This window comes from Anopheles nili, chromosome 2 (genome assembly GCF_943737925.1).
Source record: "Anopheles nili chromosome 2, idAnoNiliSN_F5_01, whole genome shotgun sequence".
In the NCBI taxonomy this organism is placed as follows: Eukaryota; Metazoa; Arthropoda; class Insecta; order Diptera; family Culicidae; genus Anopheles; species Anopheles nili.
In genome coordinates this window covers 48,581,548-48,593,879 of record NC_071291.1, presented here as the reverse complement: position 1 = coordinate 48,593,879, position 12,332 = coordinate 48,581,548, and the positions used below count along the sequence as shown (strand labels likewise).

The 12,332-nt window shown below is 31.2% G+C and overlaps 1 protein-coding gene across 1 annotated transcript; it reads left to right on the top strand.

Annotated features, from left to right (window-relative positions):
• The first annotated feature begins 6,245 nt into the window (after positions 1-6,245).
• On the top strand, positions 6,246-10,828 carry LOC128724852 (uncharacterized). Its single transcript, XM_053818577.1, has 4 exons — positions 6,246-6,260; positions 7,958-8,083; positions 8,174-10,531; positions 10,613-10,828. Exons 1-4 carry the CDS (start codon positions 6,246-6,248, stop codon positions 10,826-10,828), a joined length of 2,715 nt encoding a protein of 904 aa, XP_053674552.1.
• The last annotated feature ends 1,504 nt before the right edge of the window (positions 10,829-12,332 follow it).

The window sequence follows — 12,332 nt, the reverse complement described above, 5'->3', positions numbered from 1 at the left end:
ATGTACGCCTTAACACAGTCTATACAACAAGTTATAAAATATTATATTCTGCAATGCGGAAATGGGTGGATGGAAATCTAATTTATTGTTATGTTCAAATATCGCTCAATGATAAAAATGGTTTTTTGTTTATTCTTTTTTACAAGTGACTTTTACATTATGGTCGGGAAAGGAATTTCCATTATCAGAATAAAAGAAATTAACAAAAATGTAAAGTCGTCAACAAACAGTCCAGTTTCCTGCAACTTTTCTCTCTTCAAAAATTTATTTAGACACTAAACTGGGCTTAGAAAGTCAACTCATTTTCTTCTCATGCATGTTTACATTTAAAAGTGTACAATATTTTGCAACACATAGCGCTATGCCGTTATTCAGTAAGATTCAGTTTTTAATTGTGTTGAGTAGCGTTGGAAATGTGGTTGGTGTAATAAATTTAAATATCGATTTCAGAGCGTAATGCTTACAAACATGAAATGAAGTTTTGAAAGAGAACAGCAATACAGATCAAATATAAAGGAAAATGGAACACTGTTTCCAGGTAGCTTCAGTGACAAAATAAGAATAAGTGTTAGAAAAGTAGAAAGATTTTGAACGTCATACATGCTCAGGATGGAACAACATGCTACATTTCCTTATTGCTATGTAAATAAATTTATGTGACGGATCCAAGACAAATGATACTGTATAAAAAAGTATTTCCGAAAGAATTAAAGAGGAAAACACAAGGCATAAAAAATATGTTTTACTAATTTGATGACGTGCAAAATGCGAAAGATTATGAAGCTAAATGGAAGTTGTGAAACAACAAGAGAAGAAAGGATTTTATAAAAAAAATCCTTTTCTTGAAAAAAATCCTTTTCTTCATAGCTAAGATGGTTAAAAGGCTCGATTTGTTATAAAACAGTGAACGATATTTTGAAAAAGCCAGGTACAACCAATTGGAAGGGATATGCCAAGAGGACCAGCGAGAGATGAATTGATTGAAATAGAAAACCTTCAAAGACGAAGCTAGGAATAACGTTTATAGAATGATTACAACTAAATAAGAAAAAAAATAAAATGCACATCAAAAATTGAATTACCCAAGCATACGTAAAAATGCCCCTTTATTTTTCCTCAAACTACGTCGACCCGAATGAAATCGGGTTTATCAGCTAGTATATATATATATATATATATATATATATATATATATATATATATATATATATATATATATATATATATATATATATATATATTTATATATATGTATATATATATATATATATCTATACCTATATCTGTATGTATATATAGGTATAGATATATATATATATATATATATATATATATATATATATATATATATATATATATATATATATATATATATATATATATATATATATATATATATATATATATATATATATATATATATATATATATATATATATATATATATATATATATATATATATATATATATATATATATATATATATATATATATATAAATATATATATATATATATATATATATATATATATATATATATATATATATATATATATATATATATATATATATATATATATATATTTATATATATATATATATATATATATATATATATATATATATATATACGTATATATATATATATATATATATATATATATATATATATATATATATATATATATATATATATATATATATATATATATATATATATATATATATATATATATATATATATATATATATATATATATACAAAACATACTTTATGTAAAGCTGTAGCTGGAATTTCGTTTTGAAATAAAATTTTTCCAACCCCATATTGGCGATTTTATAGGCTATCTAAGAAATCGTTCAAGAATAAAGAAGGCTACAAAAGATAGCTTTCATGATCAATATTTATCTTTTCATTTGCATGAATGATTGTTGTTTTACAGTTGACTCAAACAGATATTTTGAAGTAGAAGCATTACACCATCTCACTGAAAAGATTCATTCAAGTAAGCGCGTAAAACGAGAGTGATTTTTCGATTGTGTGATGGAGGTTAAAACTACTTGAACCACTATCCATATAGCACCATTATCTATTTTCTCTTACATATGTCGGAGCAATCTATAAGTAAACAATTTCTTTTACAATGTTATGACATTTCAAGGAGGTATGATGCATACCAACAGTAAATTACGAAATTATATTTGCCGGAGTTTATCTCGAACGAACTATTTACATATTCAAGATAGATTTCTGCTATTGATGATCAGTATTGTTGATGATCAAATTTCAATTCATCGTAGAGTTATCAAAAAGCCCAAAAAATGTGCTTTTCATTTGACGACGACGGTGACTCTACAAATTAACCCTAATAAAATATCTTGATTACAGAGCCATCTATACGACACCCATTAGATTTATTGTATGTACTTGGAAGATAATAGTTTTGATGCTATTGAACGTTGTGTATGCTATTCGTCTTCTGTCAAAAATTACATCCCCAGTTGGTTAACATTCATGAGTACTCAAATCTACCAACGTTATTCACATATCATAAGGCAATTAACCGGGTAATATATGAAAAATCACGGAAAATAGCAAGCCACTTTGAACCAACAAGCAGTAAGAAAAAACAGTAAGGTATATAATGCTATGGTTTCTCTAGTACCCATATTTTATGCTACGTTTTGAAATAAAGTTAATTGTTTAAAATATGATAACGCATTATTTCGCATATCATAGAGTATAAACAAACATGCGGTTTGTCGAAGGATAATTAACAGGTAATCCGGTATGTCGAAACTGATGAAATAACAAAGACGAGATCATATCATACACAGGCGGTATTTTCTTGTATATTCAATTAACATACACAGGAATGTTAGTTAGGATTGTCTTGAATGTTAGTTTTAATGGAAAAATATATGCAACAATTTTAGGGAAACAGTTTACGGGTTTGTTTTTCTAGACCCAGAAGGTATGTGCTACAGAAGGCCTAGATTTGGTAGTGGAGTGGGTTACGTTTTGGACGGTGTCATTGACACAAGCTGCTTCAGTGCATGTTGGAGTTTGCTATGTGTGGATCATACATCGTACCCAATTGCTTACTGTAGTGATGAAATAGTATGAAATTTGAATTGTTTGATTGCATAATTCAATGGGTTTCGATTGCTATGAGTTCGGGGATTTGATAACTTTTCAATCATTTGCACATTACTGATTTTCGCGTTACGGAGACATTGTTTATTTGTTTGGCTTGTAAGAAAAGTAAGGAAATATATTGCTCTATTTGTTTTGAAAAATTATTCTTTTATTTGCAACTTATGTTTTTTAACCAAATGTTTGTAACAAATATTTTCTTGGGTATATGGTTAGAGAAAACATTAAATTTACTGTGAGTATGGTGCATTGAAAATGAATTCAGCCGGTTCCATGATAAAAATAATCCTGCTACCAAAAAATAATGCATTTGTGATGCCAATATATCATATTGAAAAAGTGAAAAGTATTAACTGACAAAACCAGTAAAAGTAGAACACTAAAAGTACGCAATTTACAAAATAACGCGATTTAATTTGTTTACATATTTTCAACGTATATTTTCGATTGCAAAGCTGTCGAGACCTTTTTTTCCTGTTTGCAAAACCAGAGGCAAGTAAAGTTGCATATTAATTTATTGCAACGAATTGACCTCTTCCTTTCATTTTTATCTGCTTATTAATTCTATCTTAATATTATCTTATTCTATTTATTAAACAAGCATCAGCATAAAATATATGAGTATTTTTTAAAAAAGTTCAGCATTATTGAATGAATGTTTGAATTTTGTTTTCATTCGATTGAGATGGTTGGCATCGTTGTCGTTGTAGGCTGAAGCCGGTTTTGATGGGTTTTATCCGGTTAGACAACTTTCTTGTATTTCATACATGGTTTAGACGTTTACAGTCAAGCTCACAGCATAGTATGGTAAAGCGGACATGCGTACGGATGCGTGGTACAATTTCCAGTGCAGTAAATAATTCAAACCTTTTCTTCCGCAATAGAGCCTGGCGTACCGCGGGTTAAAGGAAATAACTACGTCTCCTTTTAAATCGTACATCGATCGACCACATGTTTGCTAATACGGACGGCCGCTTTTGCTTCCGATATTTTGTCGCTCAATATATCCGGTGGTGTTTTAAGATTATTATGTGTAATCGTGACATAATACTATATAAATGTTTTTTACAACAAAATTTACAAGTCAAATGGGATGGTTAGAAACATGATAAAAATGAATCAACTGCAGATATTGCAATAAGAAAAACTGTTGCTTGAGTCCATCATTTTATAGTAAGAATATATAAACAAACCATTCTGAGAGAATGTATACAACAAGTTATAATTTAAACATTAACTCGTATAGTGCTTTAACGAGAGAAATGATCTAAAATGGGAAAATGTAACATTTTTGCATAGTGTATGCATACACATAATTTATTTGTGCGATCAATCAATTACATTGAAATTTTATTTATATAACAATATGCATATATATGTATATATATGTATATATATATATACGTATATATATATATATATATATATATATATATATATATATACATATATATATATATATATATATATATATATATATATATATACATATATATATTTATATATATATATATATATATATATATATATATATATATATATATATATATATATATATATATATATACACACATATATATATATATATACACACATATATATATATATATATATATATATATATATATATATATATATATATATATATATACATATATATATATATATATATATATATATATATATATATATATATATATATATATATATATACATATATATATATATATATATATATATATATATATATATATATATATATATATATATATATATATATATAAATATTCTACATTATATTTTTTATACTATTTAAAAAATAATACAAATAAAATACACTCAAGTTTCTAAATTAACTAAAAAATTTATCAACGATTTTCTAAAATATAATTCAATTAAGTGATGTCAACTCATCAGTATATTATTTCGTTACTAAAACTAATTCTTTTTTTGTTAACTTATCAAAATTTTGTTTTTTGAATTTATTAATTTATTTTAAACATTTTAAAACATCAAATTGAGAAGAAAAAAATATCATGTTTGGAGTTTTATCCTGATTGGAGTGGAGAAAATATGTTTTATTGAAAAGTTTACCAAAATATTTCATCAACAATCCATCAACGATCGATCGTTAACGATCATCGAGCAAACTAGTATCGCTTACTGACGGAATTGAAACGATTACCATAGCGGATATCCCGTTTTGCGGAAATTCTTATAGCAGCGTTACAAGGTGGCCGTTTTCATAAAAACACGATGATTAAAGTTAGGTCATTTGTGTTGCTAAACGAAGCGGAACTTTCCCTTTCTTTTTGACGCGCTCATGCCTACTTTCGTTCATCTACCATCCAGGCAATCCCGAGTGTAGCAAAGTGGCCAGCACACGAAATCAACTGTCAACAACTAGTGTTCGGCTTGATTATGCCTTCCGCAGGGGAGGGCTTTTGAGCGAAAGCAGCGAAGATTGCATCTGCCGAGTGTGGAACAAGCGTGAGAGAATACTCGCGGTAGAGGATGATCGGCCATAAACATGTGTGCGGTATTTTCGATGGCTTCATGAAGTATTGAGCATCTATGAAAGTGTGAGTTTACGTACATGAGAGAAATTCCGCGATATATGCATGTTTCGCACTCTCCTACCTGCAGATGGGTGGCTGTATGACCGGCACCAGGTGCGGAAAAGCATTTTATAGTAAACATTTCCTCCCTTTAAATTCACAGTTTCGTCTTGGCGGCAATGGTGAGCGGATCGGCGCAAGTGACAGTAATTTAGTTTCAGATAAAGCTTGGAAATTGCATATTTTGAATATTTTTGAGTGTTATAAGCTTCGGGTTACTTGATCGTGCTAAACCCTAAGTTAAGACGTTCTTCACAATAAATACCACTTAAGCTGTGTTAGAAATGAGAAGCTTTTAAACGTGAACAAAATAATAGTGTTTGAATACATATTTGTATTCAATGGATAGTGTCGCAAATACATATTTGTAAACAAGAAATCAACTAAAAGTGCTATAAAATAACAGTGCTTCATAGGTTTGCTGAACTAGCAGATCCCTTTCATTAAATAACACTAAAATTCAGACAACATGAGGAAGTTTTGTGTAAGTGATACAATTATTGTATGATTCAATTAAGTGATGTCAACTCATCAGTATATTATTTCGTTACTAAAACTAATTCTTTTTTTGTTAACTTATCAAAATTTTGTTTTTTGAATTTATTAATTTATTTTAAACATTTTAAAGCATCAAATTGAGAATCAAAAACTATTAATAAAAAAAAAATACAAAAATTAAACCAGTAACTTTACATATGATGGATTGTTACATATTAGACAAACGCAGAAGAAAGCATTAAATGCTAACGGGTTGTTTTGATAATGATAACTGTGATTGAAAATTTGAATGATTTGAATCATACATTTCGTATGGTGGATAATTACAAAAATGTGCGCGGAGGAGAAATACGTAATGAAAAAGAAAAAGCCTGCCTGGGTATGATGTAATATTTCATAGGTATAAAAACGAATGAGCAAAGTAGTGATTGATGGTGCAGCGAATACAAATTTCTAAAATGCTATACTGCAAACTAGATCAGCGATCATATATCGTTCCGTGATACTCAACAGGGTATAAGCAAACAGACAAATCGTGGAATCGATGTGCAATAAGAAGAAACAGATTGCAATGATAAAAGATGGGGTGAAAACAAAACCGGTAGTATGGAGAGTATGAATGAAGCCATAGAAAAAAAAACCGTATGCGTAACACATGTGAGAGGAACATTTTCGGTAAAAAATCAGTGCCGATTCAAACGACTTTATTATTGATAGAGGTGTATGTTGTACTGATACTTCGCAGTTTGTTTAATATATGTTTTGTGGTTGAAATTTCTTCATTTTTTAAATGTACCTAACTAGTAAAATAATCTCATACATGATAACATATTTTTAAATTATGTTTCAATTACACCCATTCGATTGTCGCAATGAAATTAAACAAATGATTATTCTTATTTAGAATGCAAGCATTTGTTACAATTATCAATTTGTATTAGTTTTTTTTGTCGAATGATATCTATTGAACCACTTTTTGGAGAAATTTAACATTGAGGCAAACGGGACCGTGATAAAACATTCGTTTTGTATATCAAAACAACTATCGTATATTTACTAAGAATATGTATTAAAATTGAAAAGATAACAAGTTTATCTGACTACATTCAAGCATGAATTGAATTAAGTAAAAATATTAAATTTATCAAACAAATCACAGCATTTCTTGTAAGTCCGTTGAACAAAACTGAGAAAACTGCTCTGATTCTTTTGAGGAAGCGTAAGAAAGTTGTGTACATGACCATGAACGCATCTCTGAATGAAACAGAAAGTGGAAATTTGGTAACATGACCTTACTTGCAACCTATTAATTGAGACACTGGAGAAACTGTAGAAAATCTGATGAAGAATACGTTACGGAAAGTAGACTGTTGAATCGATTTCGGTTTGAGTGTTTTGACACCACCGGAATTGAGGTTGTTGAAGTTGTAAGCTATTTTGCATAATTGATCAGTGGAAGTAAAGCAAAACTCTTTGCAGGTTCATTGCATTTTCTTGAAATTCATTGTCTTGAATAATGTTAAACGGCAAACGTTTCCATTAACCAAACAATCATTTTGAAGCACCTTCATGATGGCCTTTTACAAAAGTGCCACATTCGGTTCAAATTGAAGTAAATGTTTTTTTTTCGATCGATTTTTGAAGATTTTGTTTATTACGATTATTTCTTTGTTTGATTCGCAGCTTCTTATATTGTTACCCTTAACCGTATTGGCGGGTGCAGGCCGACTTCCAGCAGCAGTATTTGAAGATGTATATGAGCTTGGTCGTCCCAATGCCGCTTTTCTGGCGACGACCGAAAGCCGGAATGTAAGATTACTCAAAAGAACAGAGTGTCTATATAAGTAATTATTTCAATGAAAAGAATTTTTATATAAATTATATATTTTCCTTGTACAGGGAATGAAGGCATACTTGAGAAAAAAATATCGACAAACGAAAGAGCCACATTCGCAGACATCTACAATGGCTGCCTATACTGCTGCTCATGAACGGTACCAAAATTTAGAGGAAAAACAGAACGATCGTATCCGGGTGGAGAATTTACGCAAACTGGCAACGATACGCACGAAGCGTTTGGACGAGCAGCATATTTCAACGATGAAATCGAAAAAAATAGATATTACTCCGCGAGAAGTGATTAAATTCGAATTATCCGATGCAATGGTTTTCCAGCAGGACATTAATTCAAAATCTACGGATAATATGAAGTCACGTTCAAAACGGGAGGATAATTCGAATCGTATAATTCCGGTCCCGAAGAATATTATTCGATTCGAGTTATCAGATGCAATGGTAACACAAAACAAAGGTCCAACAACTCAAAGGCCTAACAATAGCTCGAATCAACAAGTGCAAAGGCATCGTAGATCGGCAAGCCCAGATCCGAGAGATTATGTGAAATTTGAACTAGAGGATGCTAAACATTCCGAACAGTTTTCCCAGAGCAACTCTAAGATATCAGAAAATTTGCGACATCCGTTTGCGTCGTCAGATAGCTATAAACGTGGGAAGGTATTCGACGAAATTGTTGAGCGGCTCGAGCCCAAAGAAAAAAGAAATAGTAGAAAAGAAAAACGAGAGAACGCACCACAAATGGAGGAAAATGAAGAGAGTGATATGAGCCCTGAAGAATCAAGACGCGTCAAAGTTAGGGGTAAGAAGCAGAAACACATTGCCAACTACGAAGATCTTCCCCTGGGAGTCCAAAAAGCAATTGATATAGCATTGAATGAAAACGAACGCTTGAATGGAAAAGGCAGAGATGAAACTAATGATGGAGTATCAGTTCAATCAACGCCAAGGTACTTCTTTGGCGATAAAAAAACAAAAACGAAAAAGTCGTACAGTGTGGCGTCAAAAACTACTGAGGCAAAATTTGTACCGAGTGCAAAACTTACTGAAACAAAACTATCGTCTATAACAGATGAGTTTAGAGGTCAATCAGCTCTTATGCCGGCAAAATCCGTTGGTATGGAGCCGGGAGCACTATCGGAGCAGACAGAAAAAGATAAATCTACATCTTTGGTGCCAGGTATACCCAAAGCATGGTGGTCCTACTCTGACTTACGACGACCAAAGCGATTGTATCACAAACATTCTACTGCACCATTAGTCATTAATCCACAATATGTGAATACTTTCAAGCCTTCAGGCACTCAGGGTAAAATGAATGATCTTTCTCCGGGATATCATCATCGTCCAGTGCTATTTTCAACCATGAACCCGACAACAATCGGCCAATCTTCAGAACATAAGGATTTTAGTGACCAAATATCGAACGGTCCGGAAGAAGTTGTCATTAAAGAAAGACCAAAAATCCAATATGTCATTAAAGAGATACCTATACCTGTAAAACAACCACTTACAAAGATTACCGTTCAACCCAGTATTTCTATATCCTACGATAAGCACATCACGAGCCCGGAGTCTGGAGAGGGTCATATCTCACATGCATATGATAATCCCTATGGACCTCTGGAGGTACAGTATGGGCATCGTGAACCAGTTAAAGAAACTGTAAACTCATTTCATAACATGAAAATAGTGATCCCAGAACCAAAGGAAAATTCTTATGAACAGGAGCATTACTACAATAATGTTGATTATAATCGTGTTCAACAATCCAGACAAGCTCCTAAATTGTATCCGAACGAGATCGATACAACTGGTGGTAGTATAGCTGCTCTTTCAGCTTTAATCGGCCAACAACCGAGCATTCAGTTGAAGAAGCTAAATGAATTGCTTCGTATGCCATCTCAGCCTGCAAGTCAAGAGCAAAAGTATCGTCCCCAAGAAAGCACGGCTCCAGTGACATTCCCAGATACAGCAGCTACTACGCCGAAACCATCCCGTCCGGGGTATAGATCGGTACAAGTAGAGCCAACGATTAATTATGAGGATAATCGCTACCAATTTGGGCAAAACAACCCATTGCTTGAAGTGCCTATCAGTACAGATTATAAGCCTATAAAGGAAGTTGTAACGGATATCGTGAACTCCGATCTGTTTAGTCCAGCTATCACAACACCTACATATGCAACCTATGACATCACTTCACATGAGCCTACCCCTGCTCCGATAGTGGAGCATCAGGAATTAAACGATGAAGTAGCGGGTCATGAATCGAATGCATATGGTCAGATCAAAATCCAAAGTACCCCTGCTACGCTTCTTGGTAGAACGATTGCCCATCACTATCAGGAGCAACACCATCATCACCATAATCACCGAGCGCCAAGTGCGCAGCACTTTGATGTACGCAACCTGAATCAGTAAAATAATTACACAATTACACTAATTTTTTTTTTCTTTTTTTCCGGCAATGTCACTTATCAGGAATCAGAAGGATATGCTTTCGGTTACCGGGTGCGTGATTTCCATACTGGAAATGATTTTGGACACGTTCAAAACCATGATAATGGAGTGACCCGTGGCGAGTATCACATATTGTTGCCCGACGGACGAGTCCAAAATGTACGCTATACGGCTGATGAAAAAGGATTTCACGCCGATGTTACTTACGAAAGTGTTCACCCAGCGTCGCATCATTAGTAGTAGTTAATTGGCGTATCTTAGGAATTATGAATATAGACGAATTTATAAACGAAATGATATATTACGATGCAATGTTAACTTTAGGTTGCCAGTAATGACCGGCAGCGTTGCATTTGAAGCTTTTTCCAGTAGCTTGAAAAAGCTCGCGCACAAAAGCTTCGCATAGACTTCATAAAGATAAACTACGAGTTTTTATAGGCGATGAAGACCTCGGAATTTGAAATTGATATTACATATTATTTACACATTAAAATATCGTTTTTATCAAAACCGCTGTTTTCGAAACATGTTTTTCTCTGGTAAACTTGGATGATTTCAAAGCATGCAGTTTTTAGTATCGCAAGAATAGGGAACAAACTTTTTGTTGTAATCATAAAAGCTTTATGATTTTCTAGATTTAAATATGAAGGTAAAAATATTAAAAATGCAATGACAAATTATGATGAAAAGGGATAGTGCAATATAGCATCTCGCATAGTTTCGTTTTGCTACAATAAATAGCTTACAGCTTCTTTTGCGATTCAGTTGTTTTGTCAATCTTTGCTAAAAGGATCTCTAATCGATTATTTAACAATGCAAATCGATGGTAATGGATATAAGTAAAAATTTAAGATCAACTATTTCAAGCCAAACGAAAATCGTACCTTTTTTGGATTAAAGTTGTATTAGTCTAAATATACAGTAGGAAACCTTAAGTTCAATAAAAATGTATACACAATGCCTTCGTACCATACTCTATTATTTTGAATAAGCAGCACAATAAAAAAAGGGATGTACACGTGCAAAAGGAAACAATCTTCGAAATGGTCTACAAAACGCAGATTTTTCGCTGGGCAATTGAACACCGTATATTCAGAAATGCAAAGAAATCTCATTCTCGCGCTTTCTCTCTTTCTCTATGTTTCTCTGTCTTTCTCTATACCTTGTTCTCAGTGGATACATAAATTAAGGTAAAAATGTATATATATATATATATATATATATATATATATATATATATATATATATATATATTATATATATATAATAGTGTATAAAATAGATATGTATAAAATATATATATATATATATATATATATATATATAAATATATATATATATATATATATATATAAATAAATATATATATATATATATATATATATATATATATATATATATATATATATATATATATATATATATATATATATATATATATATATATATATATATATGTATAAAATATATATAAACATATCTTCGTCAAACATATAAACACCAAAAAACATTTCGTGGTGCTAGAAACTAATCGAGGTTCTGACTCCAAAATGTGCAATATCAATACGTAGTATACCTAGTAACAAAAAATAGTTCATTAAATTCAATATGGTAAGCTCTATTCATTATTTCATGTTGAATGTTGGATTGTTTTCGATAGCCAATGGTGTTTGGCTGATAACGTTGATGCAATAATCTTCTTCAGACAATTGAAACCTATACAGCGATCATTGGATTTCAA